General features: G+C 43.4%; 1 protein-coding gene across 2 annotated transcripts; it reads right to left on the bottom strand.

Annotated features, from left to right (window-relative positions):
* Positions 1-61: 61 nt before the first annotated feature.
* On the bottom strand, positions 62-24554 carry pax3b (paired box 3b). Of its 2 annotated transcripts, none has more exons than XM_046073579.1 (9): positions 24264-24554; positions 23417-23652; positions 23123-23180; positions 22475-22618; positions 9413-9612; positions 8343-8508; positions 6892-7094; positions 3595-3874; positions 62-781 (listed from the first exon to the last, which is right to left on the bottom strand). In XM_046073579.1, the coding sequence occupies exons 1-9, from the start codon at positions 24346-24348 to the stop codon at positions 747-749; spliced, it is 1407 nt and encodes a 468-aa protein (XP_045929535.1). In that variant the 5' UTR covers positions 24349-24554; the 3' UTR covers positions 62-746. The 2 variants fall into 2 exon arrangements, with proteins under 2 accessions (XP_045929535.1, XP_045929534.1); XM_046073578.1 differs by having other exon boundaries at positions 23051-23177.
* Positions 24555-25096: the final 542 nt, after the last annotated feature.

Raw genomic sequence — 25096 nt, 5'->3', positions numbered from 1 at the left:
CGGGGGAGGGGGGGGGGGGGGGGGGGGGGGGGGGGGGGGGGGGGGGGAGGGGGGTGTTAGAATGAACTTTCTCTGCAGTACAGCTGTGGTGTACATTAGAGTTTCTGATACAATAAAACCCACAGATTCGTTTGCTCACGTTTGTTTTCTCTGTCTCTGGAATTTCTCTCCATGTGTGGGATGCAGAGTTCTCAAATAAATGCAATAGGATCAACAAAGCCCTTTTCTTTTCCCCCTTTCAGCAGATACAATTTGGGGATTAATTTGGAGATACATGGAATTTCATACGTACTCATGTGGCCCTAAGATATGTAAACATGCTCCTTTAAGCATCGGCTCAAAGGCTGGTAGTCTCTGAGGATAGATTTGGGTTTGCTGTCCTCACAAAGACTCCCCAGGCAGAGTCCACGAATGGTGTGTGTGTCACTGGATTTGCCTGTGGAAAGTGCCTCTTCATGGCACCGTTGATGGTCAGAACTCCACTGAGCCAACCACGTTAAGTGCTGACATATCTGCTGTTCATCTACAATACTGATGCAGCAATGTTCAGCCAACAGTTTTTGGTCAGATATTCCTTTATGTGGTCCCTTCTTTTTTTTGTCCATTTCTCCACCAAGAATGAATAATATAATGTCCCGCAATAGAGAATGTGTCCTGGTAAATTGGAGCAAACTTTTGGCCCAGATATTAAAAGATTTCCGTCGCTGTACACACAAATGTCCCTCTGTGAAGTCCGAAGCTCATGATCAGGTGATTTCAGGCCTCAGATAAGGAAGGGCGCCTGTAAAAAAAGAAAGGATGAAACAGTTGTTAAATTATTACCAGTGAGAGGGGATTTTTTTTAAAGGGGGCAAAGATGATAAAAGAGATATATGGCTGCAATAAATTTTGGGCATGTGTTTTAGCGTGCCATTCCACTAACATATGGCTGTTGTTAGCATAGCATGTGCTAACAGCGGTTTAAGGTGTAAGGTCAATGGAGGGAGATGTGAGAACAGAAGTGTGAGGATACCTCAAATAAATAGAACAACTAGATACCTCACACTCAGAAGCAAAACATTTACAATTACAGTAAAAATTCAAACTGGGAGAATCTTAAATCCAGGGTGTGATGTGGGATAAATGGAACATTTATATATATATATATATATATATATGCAATATTCGGGTCTCCCCCCCAAGAAATGTTTGACCACATACCAAAACAATCTCAGTGTCATACTTTTCAGTTAACTGTTCACTTGTGGTTTCTGTAAATTGTCTTTCCTGACAAGGTCTAAATGAGGCTTCAACGCCTCCTCCACACTGCTAGCACTACAATTATGGTAAAGACGTTCTGAGTGATTTGTATATTATTTCAATGAACATTTAACAATGTTTTGTATTAACGCTGCAGTTAGCACATAAAATACCTATAATGTAAAATACTTTTTATATATATAATACTTTTTTCTTCAATTGTTACAAAGTTGCTAACACCCCCAAATTCAAGAAATGATGCGCATGCACATTTTCCATAGCAGACTTCTGATGTCATCACTTCAGTGTCATAGTTATAAGCAATTAGGAAGTATCAATGGGATTTTGAGCTGTTAAAGAGGTCTCCAAGACCTCAAACAGAACAATAAACAATTCTTTATTTTTTAAAATCTATCTTATGGTTCTCTCTAACACCAACTGTGGTTGCAGATCTTTGCTCTGAAGCACAGGAAGTGGTGTGTTTTATGTCTCTGGTTTCTGGAAGACTTGAGCATTTGGTGTGAGCTTTGATTGCCACCATGGCTGAACAGGTAAAGAAAGTTAATCAACAGAGGCTCCAAAGAGAAAGACTCTACAGTATTGGGCGCACTGATTGACAGGTGACCTCTGCAAAGCGCTGCGCAAAAACACAAGTGTAATGCCGGCTTAGCAACAGAGACATTACCTAAATAAAAACAAATACGTGTTTTGTGGATTACCGCTGTAGTTTCCGTGAGGCAGCCCGGTGAGAGCTACATGTCGTCAAAATTTTCAGCAGTACGGACCGGTCTCTTACACTGGAACCTGGAGCAGCACCATTCAACACTGCTTCCCCAGCTGACCTCAGTCCTAGCACCTGTTTCTAATAGCCGCCCTGCCAGAGGCTATTAGGATCCGTCCACCCCCAGAAAGGACCTTTCCTCTGCAGCTCCAAACCCAACCGCACACCGGCTATCCAGTCGCACTGATTAATCACATCAAGATGGACTGCTCTGGTTTGTAACGCAGTGGAGGTGCGCGTGCTGTCCTGGTGGCTGCCTTTGAGCTTGTGTGTGTGTGTGTGTGTGTGTGTGAGTGTGTGTACATGCACAGTGCCACATGCTAGAGGTTTTTCACGTGTGTCACCCTAATTCTTAATTCTGTTCGCTTTGAGATATTGGACCGAGATATTTCATTAGACATTTGCTGCTCTCGGATATTAAGTCAGATATTCATTTGATACCTGCCGCCCCACGGAGCTATATGCAGTCAGACTCGCTGGACCGTTGCCACACTCTTTGAAGGGCCCGGTTGTCTCGAGGTTGCCACAAGGTCAGTGGATGAACCTGATTGGTCAACCCCCTGTGGACCAAAATTGGAAATGGCGGCCGCTGTAATCACGCTGTGACGGAAAACGATGTTGCCTTCCAAAGTTCGATGGAGATTTGTTTGAAGTTGATTTTAACCCTTAAAGTAACAGTAATAGGAAGTGAAAAGACCCTCTCATTGCTGTACAGGTAGGTATTCTCTGAGGGCAAACATTCTGAGGAGGGCTATCGCACACAACTAGGGCTACACTTTACCCTGATGGCCGCTGACAGTACAGTCTACCTAACCGCAGATTTCAGTGTCAGCGCTTCACAAATGGAATCAGATCTGCACAATTAACCCCAACACTTGAGACTGCACGACTGGACCCGGAAAAATGTTTGCTTGCTTTAACAAGCAGTACTGCAGCGACCTGTGTGTTGTCAGCTTTTTTTTCCATCCCTGGAATCAAAGCAAGGAATTTGCGGTTACAAGTTATGCGTCTTAGACCACTGGACTACCAGAATGCCTGATAATCATACACTGTATCGTCACATGTTTTCATCTTAATTCTTTCACTGAAAATAAGTGATTGCCAGCGGTTTGCAGTAGAAAGTTGGAAAGGTCTTCCAATTACATAAAGTCATAGATTAAAAACAATCCTGCGGCTTTGTTGTTCAGCGGTCACGTGATCTCTAAGCCCTGAGACAAGTTTTTTTTAAATGCTGACAGATATGTTGCTGTTTTGTGCACCAGTTACGTCAAGCATGTCAGCGAGATCCACACAACTACTGTTAACACTTTGTAAAATCATTTGTTTGATTGTTTTTTCTTAACAAATGAGTAAACACTAGTATGTATTGTCAGTTGTAGACCTGTATTTGATGCTCTATTGATGCTTGTATGTTGTTCTTCAAATGTAAGTTGCTTTGGATAAAAGCATCTGCCAAATGAGTAAATGTAAATGTAAACACATAAGCAAAGATTACTGTTTTAAGATGTATTTGTGTGAATTTGTTCTGTGGAAGTAAAATGTGAGAATAAAAAGGTGAAGTCTATTGACCTTACTTTGTCCGTACTGGCCGTACTGGTAGGACGCCACGTGGTCCACGGTGTAGCCCGGTGAGCTGTAGGAGGGGGTACAGTAGGACTGGGAGCTGGGAAGGGAGGGCAGAGCCGACATGGAGGGAACGCTGGTGAGACCCTCCAGGCCCTTGATGTGATCCATGCGCTGGCTGCAGCTGGCGGCCATGCCAGCAGGGGGCTCGAGGCCGCCCGTCAGAGGGGAGATGGCGTAGTCGCTTTGGGGCTGATGTGGCACACCGCCCGGGTTCAGCAGACCCATCACCTGATTGGAAGGAAAGAAAGAAGGAATGAAGGAGAGAGTTGAAAGTTAAGTTAGTGTATTTTGTATTCTGTCAGAGTGGATGGCTCTAATGTTAGCAGGATTTGTTGTATTGTTGTTGTGGTAGTTATTACAGTTGACAAATGATTTGTCTCCTATCATTTGTTGCTCATGTAGACATCATCAATGAGATTATAAAAAACAGTCTGCAATTTGGAGTTTTAGATTTGGAATTGGCCCTAACGTTAGCGGGTAAAAACAAACATACTTTTTTACAAATAAGACAAGAGGGGCGGAGCCCCTATGTGTAAGATATGTTTTTCTGTTTTGTTTTTTGTTTCTGACAAGGCTTTATAACACATTACATATCCCTAATTTTTAGAGTACAAGCACAGAAGTGTATGTAATTCGTATCAACACACACACTGACACAAACACACACACTCAACCACACACAGGAAATCCCCCTGTTGCGGACATCAAAAGGCTCCCAGCCAGCCCGTCCCAGACAGAGATAGCACCAGAAAGGAAGAATTAAGCAATTTGTCTCAGATCCACGGCTCCACTTATTCTAAAATTCCTTTCTGACACTGCTCCAAAAAACCATGGCACAAGATAACTTATCTCCGACAAAGATATGCCGACAAAGATAACACAAAAGAAAGGTCTGTGTGAGCTCGGCTCTGTTCGACCTCAGGATAGATTTGCAGTTTGAGAAATCCGTTAGCTCTTGACCTGGTCTTTATTAGCGACCAGATAATCAAATTTGGGGGAATATTCCTTGGCCAGCAAAGGACGGAAAAGAGCCGAGGGGCAAAGTGTTTCAACTGGTTTCAAAACAGACTCGATACCACCAACAACGCTTACTGAATTTACCTGTCCATCATCAAAAATCTCAGTAAACCGTTAATGAGACATTGCAACTGGCTTTATCACTTATGAAAGTAAGTCTAACTGAACCTGCTACCTCCAAATGTATGATATCCCACCTCCTTCTTAACAGAGCAAAGGCCTCAAGGCTCTTCCAGTTGTCCTAATAAGAAGCAGGTACGCTTCTCTTTGGGTCCTCTTGGAACCTCTAAGTGACATATTATTCTACATCTACACACACACATGGTACTGCTTAAGTCATTTCCCAAGTAGGGGAGGTGAATGGAGGAGTCCATGTTGATATGGAGAGGGGAGTTGTGTTTCATCCCGGTAACGTTTTCCTAAAGAATTAACCTGCGTTTGGAGGCTTTGGTTTTAACAGAAAGAGCGTAAGGATACGCTTTGGCTTAAAAAAGGCACAGGGATGCACACGCTTTGAACTAGTGACTTTCCTGCTTGTGCTCTTGTCTGTTTGCCTTAATCACCTATAATCCCTCTCTCCAGAGCCTCTCCCTGCCTCATGAGATGGCTGCTAGCTGGTCCATCCAGGGTTTTTCATATTGTAACGCTGCCGTTGCCAGCGGCCTAAATCAGAGCATCCAGGAGTTAGCAAGGAAGAATGTCAGGATGGGGGGGGAACATCTGAGACGGGACATTCCTTCCCCGCTGTATGAAATATATACAAATAAATTAGAACCTCTGCTTTCACGTGGAGGAATGTCGAGGCAAACATTTTCAGAATGCAATCACGAGAAGCTTCCCTTAAGGCTATAGTATAGTGGGGAGTGTATAGCAGTGTTATATGACCACGAGGATGCTAGCTATAAAGTCTATTCAGTTTGTTCATGTTTTATGCATGCAGCAGTGTCTGCATATCTGTATGTTTAAATGCATGTATGAGGCTTATTCATTGTGTAAAAGAAAAAGCATGAGGAGAGACTCGGCCAATAGTATTTTCAGAGGAAGGGATCCCCTCACGGCACACACCCCACACACATACAACCACATAACCAAAAATGAAAAAGAAGCATGAACTTATTTGTGAATAAAATTGCTCCTGTTTCCCTGTATCGCTGCTGCATTCAAAATAATAAAAATAAATGCAGTAATCAATCTTCCAGTCTAAACAGAAGGTTGAAAAGTTGACTTAGCCATGCTGCTCGACCATGTCGTGTAGTATCTGTGTAAAAGATGTTGCAGAATCCTTAACTGATCCTCAAAATGTCATGGAGTTGATCAATTATCTACACTGTGTGTGCGTGTGCGCCCCTGCGATGATGTGGATCCTTGAGCATGTGTATATTGGTGCGAGTGTGTCTTCACACTGCGGCGGCCTGTTCTCTGAGGAGTCAGACTGCGCCAGGCTGAAATCTCATTTTCTGCCTGTTAGGGTCTCTAACTCCTCCGTCTCCTCTGTTGTAACCTCTGTCTAGATGCAGAGACCTTGGGACTTCATGCCTGGATAATTGGCTGTAATTGTCTCTTCACTTCTCATTTGTCACACCCTCAATTGTCCTCTGTCCTTCTAGAGTCATCTTACTTTTCTGCTCTAACAGTGAGTGACCCATCGTCCAGTACAGTGTAGAGTTGGTAGACGAGTGGATGAATCAGTACGCAGTAAGCAGCAAGTGTGTGTATTTATATGTTCCACACCTGGGAGAAATATTACTTGAGAAGGGTGTTTGACTTTTTAAAGCTCTTGATGTGTTGTGTCTGACAGGGTGAATCATGCGTATCTCAACAGGGTTCAACTCTTTGAAATCACGTTCAAATCTAATTCAGTTCTGCCTGGCTCTGGTGCGGCATGTTATGGGTATTATCCATGCAGGTAAGACTATCTTGGTCTCAAGAGGCATGCGGAGTGTCAAACACGCAAGTCTTATTCCTGTCATATTAATACACTGCAAGAAACACAAACTTAAATCTTTGGACTAGTATTACCTTTGTGGTTTTCTTACAGCTATTTTATGGAATCAAATCAAAAGTTATCCCATCTCACAAATTGATGTGTTTTACTTTCTTCTAGGAAAAAATTCATAATCTTCGGGGTTCTTGGGGTGCAGTCGGCTGCTTTATTGATTGAGCTATATCCCAATTCCACGTCTGACTCAAATCAGTTCAAATAGATGTATGTTAGGCTTCTGTCTCACCTGTGGAGATAGTCCGTTTCCTATGGGATTACCGGGTCCTCCAGGGCTCACAAAGCTGTCTGAGTAGCCTGAGAAGGAGTGGCGTCCGGAGGCGAGGCAGTATGCAGAGCCTCCGTCACCCTGCCCTCCACCACCGGAGGCTTGGTGGCCCGAGGAGGGCGGGAGAGGCTGGGGCCGATGCACCGTGCTGGGGGGCTCTGACACTACCAAAGGTATCACAGATAAAGTTCAAACACTTTTAAGGATTCTCAGTTAAAATTTGCTAAGTGGCTGATACTGTCTGTTCAAAATGTATAAACGGTTAAAGTTATTTTTTTATATGAATGTCAATTTTATTTCAGAAAGCCTTTCTCATGCAGAGTTGTGGGTGATTTTAATTTAACAAACAATTCTAATATTAACATTTCAACAAATAATGGTTTTGTGTTTTGGTTAGTAATTTAAGTTATTTCAAACACACAAAGGTTTTGAAATCAAACCAAATGAAAAATGCAATGTCATTAATATAAAAACAGATGTTTCTTAAAGAGGTGGTATTATGCTTTTTGTCTTTTTCCCTCTCCTTTATGGAGTTATATATCTTTTTTGTGCATGTAATAGGTTTGCACAGTGAAAATGCCCAAAGTCCAGCCCAAAGGTAGTTCCCATCTCCCACAGAAAACTCAGCTCTGAACTGCCTGAAAACAGCTCGTTTGTAGTCCAGCCTTTACTTCCCTGTGACGTCACAAGTAAATGCGCCTCATATAACACTCGCCAAGCAGCTAGTCCAACACGCCCTCAAAAACACCAGTGGAAAAACAGTGAGCTGCAGCACACACCTCTCCTCTCCCTTCCAAACACTAGCTCCCCTCCAGGCAGTCAGTGGACATAAAGTTGTTACTGTGATGTAGAGACAGAGCTCAGTTAAAACTTTATGGATGAAAGATACTTTTGTTACAGATTAATAACTCACCACTCTGAAACTCTTGCTCCAGTCTAAATTGCCAAGCTGGTGGCAACATGTACAGCTGAAATGAAGCAGTATTTACTGGCTTCTAACGACCCGCCCTTCTCTGCTTCTGATTGGCTAGTAGTCCTTAACTAGGAACTGCCCATGTGCAACTCCCAACAAAGATCATTGAGAGACAAGATGTATCACTCCATAGCTAAAACGAAGCCTTCAACACAGGGTGAAAAGAGGAGCTGCAGCAATGGGCAGTATGACAAAAAATATGGTGTTTTTTGAAAATTAAACCATGTAAACCTTTTCTGGTACAACCCCTGAATAGCATTTGGAACCTGAAAATGAACATAATACCACCTCTTTAAATAAAAATATATGTGGTTTATTTTTTCCATCAACAGCAAACCCTTTGCTCATAATAATAATAACACTTTGAACTGAAATATGATTTGCTACACTGTATATTTCTAAACATGTGAACTGTTAGTCACTCTGTCTCATCGCTTACCTTGTGCTATAGATGGAGGGGGGTAGCTGCTGTCAGAGAGCTGGTAGGGGGGGATGCTGGACATGGCGGAAGGTGGGAAACCCCCTGGGATCAGGTGATTAAATGCCATTAGTTGATTGGCTCCTGCTTGCTTCCTCCACCTTGCCCGCCTGTTGCTGAACCAAACCTAGAAAGGCAGTGATGCCGATGTTTGATGAGTGTGTGTGTTCTGGGATTAGACCAGTTTTTCTGTCTGCAATACTACAATCTTACACAATCCATTGATTGTATTAGTAGACATATTTAAAGGAACACATCACAATTAAACAAGCTGCAGCTACTGAGACTGTACGACGTTCAATTTGTTTGAATAGTGAACACGCTCACTCACACAGTAACTATAATATAATATATTGTACACTAAACAATGACTTCTCCCACAGGTCTATCAGAGTCTGAAGCTGAAGCAGAAGGTGAGAGACAAAGTGGGAAAAAAAGGTCTGCGTGTGTGTGAGTGACATGCCGTGTCCATATGGAGCGGGCTCACGCTGGGCCAGCTTACACTTCCCATATGGAGCCTGTGGAGGAGAATTTACTGGACTCCAGATCAGAAATAGGAAAGTCCAGATTGGGCCCCTGGGAGTGAGGATGAGAAGTGTGGGGGGGGGGGGGGGGGGGGGGGGGGGGGGGGGGGGGGGGGGGTGTGTGTGTGTGTGTGTGTGTGTGTGTGTGCTATTGTGTAGAGCAAACACGGATCAGCAGGTTGCCTCTAAATGGTCAGGGAGTGCATGCCACCGGGTTTATTTATGCAAAAGGGATGTTCGCATTGTAAGGACAGGTCATCATGTTGGTGTGTTAGGTCGTACAGAGGTGAATATGTTACTAGAGTGTTGCCGCCATCTAGTAAAAATTTTCTTGTTTTAACTTCTGTTGAAGGATTTCATGGTAAAATGTGCAAACCAAAAACCTGTCATATGAATTCCTGTGTTTACCAAGTTTTATTTTTTATGTTATGATATTTATGTTTTATTTTACCCGACATTTTGTAGATATTGACAAAGTATAGTGTTTTTGCATGCGCCCTGTCATACCTGAACCCTGGCCTCGGTGAGTTTGGCCCTCTGAGCGAGCTCCTCCCTGGTGTAGATGTCAGGGTAATGAGTCCTCTCGAAGGCCCTCTCCAGCTCCTCCAGCTGCTCTGCCGTGAAGGTGGTCCGACTACGCCGCTGCTTCCTCTTAAGTGGCAGATCAGGCTCTGACTCCACCTCTGAACCCTCGTCTGAGTGACTTGCTGTTCAAACACAGGAGAAAGAAAAATAAGAAAACAGTCAGGATGACTGTTTGTTTCTTCCTTATAACCCCACATACACACATTCAGCTGAACAGCTTCATCAGAGTCACTATATAAGACCCTAAGAAGAACACCTGACCTTGACACCACCACCTGATGGTGCTTTAAGTGTATTTTTTGTCTTCTTACTATTCAGCAGAATGGCTGCAGAACTGTTAAGTGATTTGCTCTCTGTTTTCACTCCTTTACTTATTGTTATCACTATGATACTAAAGGGTGGGTATTTTCTTTTCTTTACACGCTCCCACACACGCACACACACACAAACACCATCAGCCATCGGTCTTCCACATGGTCTTGTGGCCAAACAGACCTCCATTCAGAAGGAATATTCTGAGCCTAAGGAATAATCCCACTGGACAAGATTCCCAGGGCACCACAGGGGGGTTGGTGGTCTAAAAGCTACACAAAAGGCTAATTTGGATCCAGGGGCCATTCTTTGAACGTGCGTGTGAGTTTGTGTGTGTGTGTGTGTGTGTGTGTGTGTGTGTGTGTGGACAGTAGCCTGGACACACTATTCAGTGAATGCTGGCCTATTTATTGGAAAGTAAGCTAAGCAGGAGTAGATATGAATCAGTGTTCTTTTTGTATTTTTCACAGATTTTCAGTAAAAGGTTAATTAAAACTATTGAATTGAATTGTTACTGTCCAAGGTGACATCTTCTGATTGCTTGTTTTGTCCGACCAACAGTCCAAAGCACAAAGTTACTACATTTCCAATTATATCAAACTGAGAAACCAGAGAACCTGTAACCACAGAACATTTGGCCTTTTTGCTTGATCAATGCATACACATTTGTTAAAATTGTAGATTTGAGAATAAGATTGACTAATTTATTACGTGTCTAATCTTTCAGAAACAGTTGAATCAATATCCTTGCATTTGAGAAATACAAACTCGTATTTTTGACTCATCATCGAGTGTGATCTTCTGCCTGAGCTGAGCTCTGTGAGTGATATCGTGTCCTGACAGCTTTTGTGCTTCTGCATTTCATCTCTGTCTCCAATCAGTATTAACACTATTGTGAACTGTGTTCTATAAGCCAGCAGTTTGGTTTTTAGTACTTCAAACACTCCATTGGCTCCCTTCGAAGTTCACCAAGGCCAATGCACCCACTTTTTGTGTTACACGTAATTAATTCCCCCTCAGCATAGGGGAAGTTTTGTGTGCAACACTGTATTAGTTCCCCCTCAGAAGCAACAATAAAATACAAGAGAATCCAAATAGCTCAGGGCCCCTCATGTGAAACTGATCCTCTCTCCCCCATCGGCGATTTTCTCCTTGCAACACCAATAGCAGTGGGAGTCAACTTAACATGCATTAGGAGCAAATTGGTAAAGAAACATTCAAGCATGAGGGAGGCAATAAGTAAAATATTTTCAAAGGGGGAGCGAGAGAAATGGAGACATTTCCATAAGCTTCTGCTGAATATATTGCAGTGTTGCACTCACAGATAGCCAGTTCTTTTGCAACCTCTGTGTGAGTTGAGCATTTTAACAGTGATGAGGGTGCACAGCTCTTCAAATGGATGTAGAGAAAAGAAGAAAAAAAAAATCAAAATGGCCCCTGTGTTACAAACTTCAATTCACTGTGCAATGCACTATTTCTTCAACAAGATGACAAAAGCTTTGACAACTTTGCAGGCCATGTCGCAAGCAAACAACAAACTCTGCAACATTTTATGTGACTAGAGGGGGTAGTGGACTCGTGTTTAGATGGTGGGGAAGGAATTCGGTTGTGGAGTGTGGAGCTTCGGAGTTTTGGAAAGGATGGCTGAAAAACAAGAGATGAGGCCTTTTGTGGCCTCCCCCTCTCCAGTTCCTGCATGGAGGAGGGCCGCTAGGAATGCTTTTTCACTCCCCCCCTCCCGACTTTAGCAGCATGCACGTTCCTCAGCATTTCACAGGGATTTGGGCCCTGGGAAAGCTGAGGCAGCCGGGAAAATCCTTAATCACTTTGGAATTACCTATCGGTTATGACTGCTACCCGGGTTTTGGGAACTTTTCAAAAGAAGCGACAGAGTGGCACCTCTGAAGTCTCGGGAGTCTAGTCGTGATACAATCCTGAATCATATCCTTTATAGAGGCCTCAAGTGGGCTCATTTGTTTCACCTCAGCTCGTTGGATTGCAACATCACTTGATGTTAAGATACAACAAGATAAGTCGATGGGACGAAAAGATAGTGATGTCTGTGGGGAAGCTGGGTCAGTGCAATATAATGATACTAGGAGAGCAAATGCATCACACTGAATATCATGCAGCTGACAGGTGGAACACTAGGGGATGGGAATGGCTACTTGTATTAAAATGTGTGGAGAAAACATTTTTTCACTTCAAACAACAGTTTCAACAGGAAACTCTCCCCACAAACACGCTTTTTGCACTCGGGCACGCCACCTTCTTTAAACAAGCACCACCTTCTCCTCCCTCTTCTCGCTCTCGTGCTCCCTCCTTCTCGCCCTCTCTCGCAGCCTCTCTTTGTCTCGCTTCTCCCCATCTCTCTCTTTTCCACCCATATTTCTCTCTGTGACTCTCGGGCTCTTTGTTGCTCCACAGAGCTGAGGTCTTTGCCGGCGATTTCCACGCTCCATCTGTGGAATCCGTCATGGCTCCCTCGGCCCTTCACTGTGGAGGGCTGTCACCTGCCCCACGGGGGAGCTGGAGGGGGGACATAAAGAGGCTCCGCAGAGGGCTTGGGGGGGGTGGGGTGGATGAGGGCACAGCCGGGGGGCATTCTAGCCCTTCCCCCTAAAAAACCACCCCCTTCCTCCAGAGGGAACTGTAAGAGCACCTGAGGGGGGAAGAAGGGCAGTGGAGAGGGGCAACAGGGGCTGTTGTTGCCGATGTAAATGTACCCATGGGGATTGTCTGTCTGGGCATTTGTGTTGGTTTTTGTTGTTGTGTTTGGTAGAAGCGTAGTACATCCAGGGTTTGTGGGCCCTCTTCAAAGCATGGACACTAGTTGAGGTGAAAGGAAGAACCTCCCCTATCTTCTCTATTTACCCCAAAACACTAAAGCCCTGTCTGTCTCTTGTTTTAGCTTTTTTGGTTCTTATAGCTGTATGCCATTATCCTTGAAATCATTAGGGAGCCTCTAAAAGTAAGACATCCACCATGAATGTTTAACATTTTTCAGTTAACTGTGAATATTTAAAAAGAAAAATCTGTCTGAAAACTGAATGACAAAAATACTACTTGCATTGCAAAGTTTTTTTTTAGGAGATCACAGCCTTTTTTTCACCTCTTTGGACACATGTTGGCAAATAATCTGGGTGAAAATAACTTAAAACTGATCTGTGGCTTTTAAATGACTATTGGCTATTTTACAGTGAATCACTTGAAAATCAGAAGCCTATATGCATAAGATGACAACATGTAAAAGTAACTGTGGCTTTCAGGGAGTGAAAACAACTGGTTTTGGTGATAAATTTGCATTTGTTTTGACGTGCTTAAATCCCCAATTAGGGAATTATATTTTGTAATACAACTGCAAAGCTTAGATTGCTGTAAAAACAAAACCCTAAAAGAAGTTTATTCTACGCACTCAACATGCAGGTCTGCACAAGCATCCACCACGTGCCTAAAATATAATGTCATGCAAATTAAAGTAGCAGGTGATGAGGACTCATGGGGTGACACATGGGGTGTAGAGGTTGTTTTGATAGCAAACTTCTGCCAAGATGGAGGGCAGCCACCCTATCACCCCTGAAGCTCACTACTCCCCACAGCTTGGCTCAGAAGTTCATAAACATGAGCACACACCTAAACTGCCGCACTCTAAGCTCATGACCTTGTACACGCATGTCCACAGCGCCGGGCATCCCCTGATTCTATATGCATTTTAAAGCTACGTTTATCGAGCTTGTCAGCCCTGAGGCGTCTCCACTTTAGCGTCCATTAACAGTACTCCCCCCCTGCTCACATGCCTTTAAGTGTGGTCAAGCAAACACACACACATACACACAATACTTTCCCAAATGATCTTGGTAATGATGAGATATAATGCCAAATCAGCATCAGGATGTAATACTTCTCTTACTGAGACAAGGAGAAGAAGCGGGAAGGGTACATGGGGAGAGAAGAGGTTGAAACTTTCCCCTGCTCCCCAGATCTATTCCAACCTTGTAAACCTGTGGTTTCAGAGTGCCCCGTTTGCCGTCATCGCCTCGCTATCCCTAAGATCTGATCACATCGATTTGGCACTGTCAAATACCCTTGGGCAATCAAATTATCCACTCTAACCGTCATATCGCTCCCTGCCTGTATACATATGCTATATCTTAAAATGCTGTATTTATAGCCCCCGTAAACACTTGACTTCTCTCTGTATACTTTCACCCCACCTCAGCTTAAAGGACCGAGAGGGGTGCAGACATGGTGCTGGCTCTTGTCAGTTCATCGCAATATGAGAAACTATGGGCCTTAAAAGGGTAAAATTATCTGAGTAAGAGAAGGCCTGGAAAAGCAGCTTCGGCAAGATCGCCCGGGAGCCGAGGAGCATTAAGCCGCAAAATAAGAGAGGAGCAGTTGGAGGGAGTGGGGGGAAGGGGTTAGAGGAGAAAAGAAAACTGTTTAATTTAACCAAACTGAAGCCCTGAGAGGCACAGTGCATGGGACTCCAGGCCAAAACAACCTCTCCAGAGCCAAGAAAGCCCAAAATGGATCCTGCCGTGCAACGCCATCCCAGGGAAGAGAAAAACAAGGGGGAGAAGGAGGAGAATGGAGGATTTAGCTGAAACAGGCTGCTGGAAAGACTTCAGCATTGGTGATTTTTTTGGGGGGGAGGGAGTCGGATGGGGACACAAAGGCTTAAATATGTCCACTGAGACATGAGACAGTACGCATTGAGCATGTATGCTAGTGTGTGTGTCAGAGACAGATAGAGAGGGAGTGAAAGGGGATGTGTCAAACTTGAATTTGGGGACTTGGGGGAATTGACTGACCATATGTGGACTATTTACACCCCTCTGCGGACATCCCAGTAACTCTTCTGGGGCTTTGGTTAATAGCAAGAGCAAATTGAGCCTCTGACACGTCGCCCCCTTTTTCTCCACCTACCCCTCTCAAAAAACACAAAACAAAAGGCAGAGGAGACAAACACAGCATTTATTTGGGCGGGCCAACCATGCCGCTCCTATTCAGGAGCCGAGGGACTAAGTGACTGGCCGACTGCATTAAACAGTATATAGAAGTCAAGACAGGCAGATGCTGGGCCGGATAATGGCTTTACTGACAGCTTATGGACCCATCTGTGACTCTTTCTGGTGGGTTAAGAAAAAGATGGTGTGTGTGTGTGTGTGTGTGTGTGTGTGTGTGTGTGTGTGTGTGTGGGAGGGGTGTTGGAGAGCAACTCACTTGACTTGCTGAGGAGGAGTTTCAACCCTTACAGCTGCCCTGTAAATGAGAGTGTGCCAGAGCTGTGTGTGTGTGTGTGTGTGTGTGTGTGTGTGTGTGTGTGTGTGTGTGTGTGTATGATGTGAGCAATGATGTCGTAAATCACAGCCTTGTTATGCAACAAAAAAATTACTCAACAAAGGAGTCTGATGCTGTCAGCAAAGAATTATGGGAGTCGTTGAGCATGTAGCAGGAAATGGTTACCTGTCATTTGTAGCTAAATGTGTTTCTAACCCTGTTTCCTGTGCAGCGCTGGGGGAGAGTGACCCTCCGTGGAACTCTGACCCTGCAGTTCTTCTCTGTCGATTAACTCTCACAGCTCCAGTCAGCAGGGAACTTGTTAAAATCCAGCAAGGTGAGCTGTTAGCAGGTTAACCGTCATTCTCAGTTTTTATAGCTGACAAGGAGGATGTCTGACAGCTTCTGTCTTAATTCTGTTGTCAGGCTGCCCCTACTAACTACAGCAGCTATTAATCTTCCGTATGAATTGTGAATTTCCAAGGCTATCATCAACAAGACGAAAGCAGTGCAAAGGTACATACAACTGTAGCTGCATGTCAAGAACTTCCCCCTTAATATAGTGGCCATGCTTAAACAAAGTCTGGAATTGAAAAGTGAGGAATTCGATCCAGGGTAATTAAATTTATGAAATTTTAACCCCAAAAAATGCAACTATAATAAGATCTAGTGAGACATTTCGAATAGCAGTAATGGACTTTATAATGCTGCATTCATGTTATATGGGTGAGGGTAGATCTGAGTTTCCTACTTTTTACCTCAACCTTCAGATGGTAAATATTACTAAGGAACTGCTGGCTTGGCAGTGAATCCCTATTTCAACAAGGAAATACCTGTAATCAAGTTTCACAGAGCGGTACATTCATTCAAAAAACCCAAACAAAATTGATTATTTTCATCGGAGACTGCGTTTTGTAGCTTGTGCTGTAAAGCTTGAAGACCAGCACGATGAAGTGTGAAACCCAACTCTATCAAGAAAACCACAACTCAGTCTGCTTGATGCCCTCAAGTATGAGAGTGTGCACATCGGTTACTACAAAAGATATTCCCACATGGCATGACTACAGCATAAACACACATTGTAAGCCGCTTTCCCCGGCGCGACACAGAAGCTTCTGGGATAATTAGTTAACAAAGCTCTGAATGAAAGTCAGGCTTCATCAGTCAGGTGATTGACAGCTGCCTGTCCCCTATCAGCAGCATAGATGCTGCATTTACTGGCCTCTGGCTGGCCTCTGCAAACTTTGACACTCAACCCTAACCCCGATACACACACATTAAAAACAACCTGGCTCACAAACACAGACAGATGCATGAGAGGAAAACACGCACTCACATTCTTCCTTACTTTCTCAGAAACACACGCACAAACACTCTCATGCACATTAAAAAACAACCCCCCTCCCCTTCCCCCCAGCTGTTGTGCCTATAGTGCATACTCGCAGCAGATAAAGAGGGGCCTTATTCTAAGGCGAGCCATTCTACTTGACCTTCGCTGGGCCTTTTCACTCTTTCACTCCCTTCAAACCGTCTTTGGGGCTCGCTCACTCTCAGCTCAATGTGGCTAGTCCATCACGGGTGAAGGCTGGGGCGCTGCAGCGGGTCTTGAAGGGGGAATACCCCCAAATACCCCCTGCCCCCTCTCCCCTATGCACACACGCACATACACACACACGCACAGGCACCCTCCCTCTCAGAAATCAGCCCAACTTCAAAGTTGGTGTGCATTCATTAATTGCCCTTTGAATTGATATCAGAGGGTCACAATAAGAGTGTGAAAGGAAAAAGAGGCTTTAATGAAGCATAGAGCAGCCATTCATTTGCAGATAACTATGTTTTCATGCTTGAATAGTCATCATGCATGGGCTTATTAGAAAAAACTCACGAGAGAGGGAGGAGTGCAGGATGAGGAGAGAGGGACAGAGAGAGCCCCGGGGCAGAGGAGAGTGATTTGGTGCTCGCCACTTGGCCCTCGTGCCCCCTTTTGCCCTCATGCCCAGGGACTCTCTGAGTGACACATTCATTCTTTCAACGGACAGACAGAGCCCTCTTCACACTTGGCTCAGACCAGTAATTGCCAATAGCTATTATAAGATCCATCGAGACCTTATTGGTTCTGTTTTTGTCCGATTTGATGAGACAGAAACTGTTGTAACAGACAACTCATTAGGGCAACAGCTAACGATTATTTTCATTATCAATTGATCTGCTGATTATTTTCTCGATTATTCGATTAATCGTTTGGTCTATAAAATGTTAGAAAATGGTATTAAAACACCACATTGGAGAAGCCCAAACCAGAGCCTAAATGATTATTTTTCTGTTGATCGTTCAATAAATTGACAAATCATTACAGCTTTACAACTTACTGAAATCATTCAAACTGAAATCATCATTCAATCATTCAAAATTTGATATTGTAAATACTTCATTGTGTGTGCTCAAAGTCTTTGCTGACCACAGTTAGGCATATCAGAGCACTGCCTTATATGCCACGGTAAGTGAGAAAACAAGGCTAAACGCACAACCATATAATAATGGGAAACTGGAAAATGTGTCAAAAGTCACTTTTTATCTTGGATAAATGTTTTTTAATCAGTGAACACTTGACAGTCTGAGTACCTAAAGTTTCACTGACCATAAGATAATAACTGCAAACAGCTAATGTAGAAAAATGAATGTGAAAAGTCTTCTCAAAGGCCTCTGGAAACACCATCATCACCTTCTGTGCCCTCAGCCCATTCTCTGCCTCAGCTTCCGCTCCCTCACTTCTTCTTATCACTCCTCTTCCCTCAATCCTCTCTTTCCTCTTCTTCTCTCCCTTGCCCTGGCACTGATCCAGTGTGTGCCCACATATTACATTTGCAGCACGCCATCCTTCACCCCGAGTGGCAGAGAAACCCAAGTTCTCCATTCACTCGCAGTATTTACACAAACAAAGTCCTACTCCGTTTCTGTGACAAACCCAGCTAAATCTTTATGGCTCTTTCATGTATTGTCTGCTCACGGTTCCCTTTTGTCCCCCGGCCATTGGCCTGGGCCCTGGATACAATGAGCCTGGGGGAATGGAGGCAGATTGAAGGAATGCGCCTCAATAAACCTAATTATGACATGATGACTGCGCTCACCATGGTAGGGGTTTTTCAAAGATCCTGGGCTTATTCAATTAGCCCTTTCCAGGATCCCCTTTCACCAAATAAAGTTATCCCTTTGACTGTTTGCATTGCAGAGTGGAATGTGTGTGTATGTGTATGTGTGCGCACACATGGCTGGCCTAAATGGAAATGTATCGGCCCTCAACAAGGCTCCTCTGTATTATCTGGCTAATTTCACCTAACGAAGTATGGACTCTAAAAGATACACTGTGAAAATGTGAAGCAGGGGGAGGGAGGAGGTGGGGACACCATGACTGTTTTAATCATTAACTTTGTCTCCAGGGTTAATTACTATGACGCTGGGAGTTTGGTACAGCCTGCAGGCCAGCTTTACTGCCAAATATATAAATATTTGACAGAAAATGGAGAGGGGGTGGGGATTTTTTGAATGGGATTTTTTTCAGTTTTAACTTATATTTACTTGTTGTAAAGCTTTTTGGAGAAAACGGTGGTTTAATTTATATTTACATGTCAAAAGATTATTTTAATTATTACCGATGGATATTCAATTAATTGAGCAACAGGCTGTGCACTCATTGTGTAGTGCCTTTTTGAAACTCTCACCTTTGACCATATAATTGCAAACACTAATGCTCTAAAGCCACCATTCAAAAAAGTTGCTGCTAATCACAAAAACAGCCAACAGGTAACTGAAAAACAGGGCTTAAAGTTTTGGTTTGCACATTTTTTATCCATCAAGGTAAAAATGTGCTGGTGTTATCTTGGTAGTTTGGTGTTACTGTATTTCATTTGCTGATATTATAACTTGTATGGAAAAGTTACAATAAATATGTCCAAGTGGTACCAACTTAACAAATGAAAAATATTTAAATTAGGCGTTGCTACTAATCAGATGTTACTGCAATCAAATTTTAAGCATGCCATAATTAAATTGTAACAAAACATATTTATAACTTAATTAGAAACGTTATGGAACTGGACTGGACTTCCCTTTGTGCGCTCCGCAGGATGGAGCCAAGATATGAAACGAGCTGTGCGCCGCAGGCTGAGAGAAACAGAGAAAAAGAGTAGGAAACAGAGGGAGAGGGGCGGTGTTGCTCTCCAGATGAAAGTGAGATGAAATAAAAGAGTCGATTTAATCTGCTTGAAGAGATTTGAGGAGCAAGTGGTGGAGAAGGCGGAGGAGCGGAGAGAGGGAGGGGTGAGTTTTCGGAGTTGTGCGCAGCGCAGGACGGGTGGCCGGGAGCCCCATTGTGAAGCTGCGCTCCGGGCCAGACCGGGGCTCTCCGGGGAGAACATTGGTCCCCATTCACTACAAACACTCTTTAATACACTCCCTCCGTCATTAAATGTGACATAGCACAATATCGACATCATTTAGAGGACATTATTAATGTTCGAGAGGGCAAGGCCGGGACTCATCAAAGAATCAATAATAGATCATGAGTTACAGGCTGGAGACGTCTCAGTAGCATTAGCGTCTTTCTTCAAGGCGGAGAGGGCCGCTTTGTTTTGTTGACCAATTACAGTCTGAATATTATGGCAAGCACAGCAATTAGGCTTCATTAAAAGCTGCTGGATCGGACAATGTTGCTATTTCCTTTTAAGCACTGAAACGACAAATGCAACAGCAAGAAAGTAATTCAAAGTATGCTGACGTCCGAAAAACCACATAAACTCGGCAAAATGTATGGACAAAGCTACATTATAGCTTTTATTGGTGACTTAAAAATGTTTATACTGACATGTCAGATTTGCACTTTCACTTACAGGGGATACACGCGTCTCAGCACATATTACATTAGACATTTTGCTACTTTGAAAATGGCATGAATCGAGGTTAAGTGTTAAGCGTATGTGTGCGCATACACGCGTGTAACAGCGTTATGGGGGTGAGCACGCATCCTTGGGCAATACGTGAGTGGATTTCAGAGGCCTCAATTATCATTCTGAATGACAGTCGGCTCCTTTAGCCGACCCCAAAAGGAAACATTTTGTAGGTGAAAACGGCTATTTACTCTCGGTCAACGGGCCCTCTATACCGTGCGGAGGCTCCCTGAATAATTCATCCTTCATTGCGGCCTCATAGTGTGTTTTGTCGGGCTTTTCTGTGGAGAAGCTCTCCTCTCCCCTTCTTTTTCTCTGACTGAATTATAAACAGGTTGCCTTCTTCTTTAGCGGCGGCCAAAGCTGTTTCCAAGCTGGCCTTTTGTCCGCGCGCAGCCCAAGCGTGAGCCCCAAATAGACTCTCGCGCCTTTGTCTCCCAAGTTCATCCCTGAGCGTCCCGTTGTGCGCGCGAGGCGTGTCTTTGTGAGGAGTTGGAAACCGTTGAACAAATGTTTGATCAACTCATCTGGGGGACATTTTGTCTCCTCGGACTAGACTCGTATCTCTCCTCGACGCAGAGGGACGAAAGGAGTGCTAACAGGGAAATGGTGGGTTAAACGTTGACATTTCGCTGCGTTGAGAAACAAGTGGAAAAAGATGTGATGGAAACTGGGGACCGTTTAGTCTGGTGCTTGAGGTGGACGTGATGGTTTATGAAGTGACTGGCTTAACAGTGTTAAAACAAGGAATATCTAGTAGGCATTCAGACCTATCTAAAAAATGTAGTTACAGTATCGCCAGTTCTAAAATTAGGCTGAGGGTGAATTATCACAACTCACATCCAGCGTTTTTCCCCGGTATTACCCGGGCCCATTTCAATTTAGCTGTCACACACACTGAGCCAGACTGAAAAGCATAATTACATTTTCCAAGGTGAAAAGAAAAATGTTTAAACTGATTTTATCAAGTGAAGGGTGACAAGCACATTAACAGCACAGCTTGGTTTCTACAGAAACAGACAGACTCACCGTTGAAAGGACAGATTTTTAAAGAAAAGATGTATCCATTATGGAGGTTGTAATAATTTGGGAAGTGCCAAATTAAACGAGTAGCTAAGCATGACGAATCTAATATAATAATAAACGTACGCAAAACGTAAAGTAATGACATTCAAAATTGGCTAAGTAAGGCGCTAATGTAGCTACAGAGCACCCACTCTCAAATGACCAATTAGACTCTGTTTAGCTGAACTGCAATGAGGGAAATGAATAAAACATGTCGCTTTATTCCTTGGCCTGCAGCACATCCAGTGCCACTTTATACAGTATTCAACAAAACAAAACTGACTTGGGCCTACACTGTACATGTCTAAAAGAGGCTTTGTTAGCAAGGTTTCTTACACATTAATGGCCTATATCTTCTGATAGAATGAGACAATACTACGCAAATCACTTGATTTGGGTAAACTATTCCACCTCGTTCACATCCTCTAGAAAAGAACTAAAACAACTTACCATCAAAAGTTGTCATTGTCATTTGAATTATGTGAGCAGCACAGCTGGTCACTTCTTACAGTGGACGCTGCTATTTCAAACACTAATAAAATTGATCTGTTGCATAAAACAATAACCAAACTATAAACAAACAGCCTCCTAAGCAACGGGCCAAGAGAAATGTGAACTATTTCCATCATTTAGCCTGTTGTAGCATTACACTTAAATATGGCGGGTGGATTTATAATCCTGTGGGTAGAGTGTCTTTGTAATTTGCTAATCCACAAGAGCAGCATTTTAAAATATGTGCATCCTAATATGCAGACTTACTGTAACATGGCTATTCATCCACACTGCTTTTAAACCACTGCTGGACACACACCAACTGCACAGTCTCCCTTCCCGCACAGAGCCATCACCTGCTGTTTGATTTACGGCCTCATGGGAAAAGCATTAGCCGGAGAGATATGGTCGATAAAGAATTCCTAACAAAGGACGACACGCACTCCCCACCCCCATCCAACAACTTTACGGCATGCTAAAACTTCACATGGAGGCTAGTTATACGAGTAAATAAAACCATTCTCTTTTACACTCTGCCCAAAAGCAATCAACAGGTTGGAGGTGTGGAGGCTGAATACTGCTCTATAATTGAATTCACTGGACATTATCCCAATTAAGGAATATAGGTGAGTAAATAGCCTGTAAAGCTTTCACAATACTAATATTTCCTAAAACGCAGCTTAAATTGAAAGTTGAGCAGTTGCATATTAAATAAAAAAAAAAAACCTTCCCTTATGGACTCACTGAGATGATATCTGTTCAAACAGGATTTCACTGGGCTCTAATGTGTGTGGGGTCAGTGATATGGAAAAAAGATAACCCCAGCCTAAAGTTAAGTGCCAACAATTTTCATCAGCATCAGCCACAATAACTCGAGCTGTTCACTCACATCTGTCTCCTAAGATGCCTTCAATGCTGTGTTTGGCCCTCCGGTCGTTTTCCTCCAACTCCTTCTTCTCGATTTCCTCTTCATCGTCCTCATCGTCGCCTTTTCCCCCGAACTTACTCCGCATGGTGCGACTGATGGAGCTCACTGCGAAAGTTCGTTCAGAAGTGGAAATTACAAAAAGATAAAGTAATATAGGCTATATACATGTATATAAAGAAAACAATCTTACCCACAAAGTAGGCTATTCATTTGCACTACATTACCATTTGTTTAAAATACAAAAGCTTTAGAAAATGATCAAGATGATGTAAAAATGAAAACACTGAATGAAAGAGTAAGTTTGTCAGATTTTCTAAAGGGGGAAAGTTTTTATTAGGCTACTTATTTTTTTCATTTAAAAAACATTTTCAAGGATTTTATATAATAACTTGTTGGGGTGGATTCTAAAAAATATAGAATATGAACGATGAAGTCCACCTGGAAAAAATCTAATAAAATCTATAATAAATCTAATACTAATAATAAATCTAATAATATTAATAATAAATAAATAAATTCATTTCTTCCCTTTTTTACCTGAAGGAACGTTGTTGCGGTCACATATCCCATCCTTCAGTAATTTATCCCGAATCTCCCAGCTAAACATACCGGGGTTTTCCCGCTTGTATTCTTCTATTCTCTTCTCTACGTCCGGCGTTGTTCCCTGCTTCAAAGGTCAGAAAAGTCGCAGTGTTTATTCACATTGTTGTGGCCCTTGGGGCACAATACATACATTGCCTTTATATGCTCTAGCTTAAAAATCAGCAAGTTCATCTTTTTTGTTAAAAGTTAAGCATTTACTGCATGAATTAATTTCAAAAGATTTAGCCTATATATTCTATAATTTTGCAAATTACAAGTACTGGCACAGGAGCGTCTGATCTGCTTCCCCCTGGTTCATACCTTGGGTTTGCTGCCACCGATGGCCCCGGGTCTGATGGAGCCCGTCTCCTGGTACCGGCACAGGATTTTGGACACGCAGCCGTGGGAGACCCGGAGCTGTCGGGAGATGACACACGGCCGAATGCCGTGGTGGGCCATCTCCACGATTTTATGTCGGATATGATTGGGCAAAGGTCTGCCGTTTATGAAAACCCCTCCGAGCTGGTTCACTCGGCCTTGACCCAACGGGGTAGAAACTACATTGAACCAAAATATGAGAGGAACTTATTACCAAAGTGGCTACATAACACAACGAGTACAGTTTTAACTGATCCCAAATAGGCTACAACAGAATAGCCTACACCAATAACAAGATATTATAGAATGACGCAGCACTTTTATTAAACGCAATAACTTATAGGCCTAGTTAGAAAATTAGCCCATTGAAATATTGTAAGTAGGCTACTTGTGAAAATACAAAATCATAATGTTAATAACCTAGGCTAATTATTTCACATTGGCTACAAGCAAGTTTGCTAAAATCTGCTAAAATTATTACCACAACTTGTGAGGAATACAAACAGTAAAATAAGCTTTCAAAGTAGCAATAAAAATAATTCATTCGCCTGCATCACGAAATATGTCGGTTCAGCTAGCACCCAAGTAAGATGTAATTCTTTAAGACGTTTGCGTCATATAGCCTAACTGTAGGCTACAAAGTTTGTGTTTCTAAGCCGAGGTATGGGACAAGACTCAATGACAGGTCTGTGGCTACTTAAAAGCAACAGTGACTTCTTGCACTGAACCCCAAATATCTTCAGTCAACATCCAGGGCTGGAACCTTCCTTTTGGCAATGTGCTGCTTTACCTTCCAGAGGGAAGCCACTGCGGGGGTAGTTCTGGGCCAGCGTGGGTCGCATCATCCTGGGTATTGACCCCGCCAACGCAGTCATACCTCCACCACCCCAGTGACTACAGAAACCTCCTCCTAACGGGGAGGCTGCTGCTCCAATACCGAGGTTGCAGCAGGAAAACGTCGTTGAAATCGCCCTTTCGCCAGTGAGGAAGCTTTCCTGGAAGGTTAGCCTCGGTTATGGTTAGCCGCAACCGGGCTACAGCCAAGCACCAGTGTCCCGGGACAGCCACAACCCTCTGAGGAGTCAAATGTGACGAGAAAAAAGTAGAAAATTGTATTTTTGGATGCTATTAAAAGTTCGTTTCTTATTCTCCTCGGTTTTATTCGACAGTATTCAGGCTATTGGCAGTGTGGTTGCCAAGGCGGTGTAGCTAGGACGAAAATATTGTTGTTGTTTGTTGACACCGGTTCAAAGTGAGAGGAGACAGTCAAACGTAGCGGAGCTCTTCTGTCTCCCCGTCAGCGCTCCCGGCTGTGATTGGACGAAAGGGTACACCCGTTGCGCAGCGGGGCGCGAGGATTGGCTGAGGCTGAAAACTTTCGTCCTATCAGAGTCTCTGTCACAGCTCTGCGTGGACAGGACAGGGGCGTCAATTCATAAAACCCAAAGCTACGGCAGTCACTGAATGTAGGCCACTCTTTAACCACCAAAAAGTCCCCAAATCTACACTTGCTGATTGAACTCTAAGGAAGAAAAGCATCAAATGAAGACTGAAGAAGTAGAATTATTTGGTTAATGTGGTAAATTATTAGTAGTTCCAAACTATTTTGCACAGCCGCACACT

Source organism: Micropterus dolomieu, linkage group LG17 (assembly GCF_021292245.1).
Source record: "Micropterus dolomieu isolate WLL.071019.BEF.003 ecotype Adirondacks linkage group LG17, ASM2129224v1, whole genome shotgun sequence".
Taxonomy (NCBI): domain Eukaryota; kingdom Metazoa; phylum Chordata; class Actinopteri; order Centrarchiformes; family Centrarchidae; genus Micropterus; species Micropterus dolomieu.
Note: the sequence above shows the minus strand (reverse complement) of the source record. Positions and strands in the feature narration are given on the sequence as shown.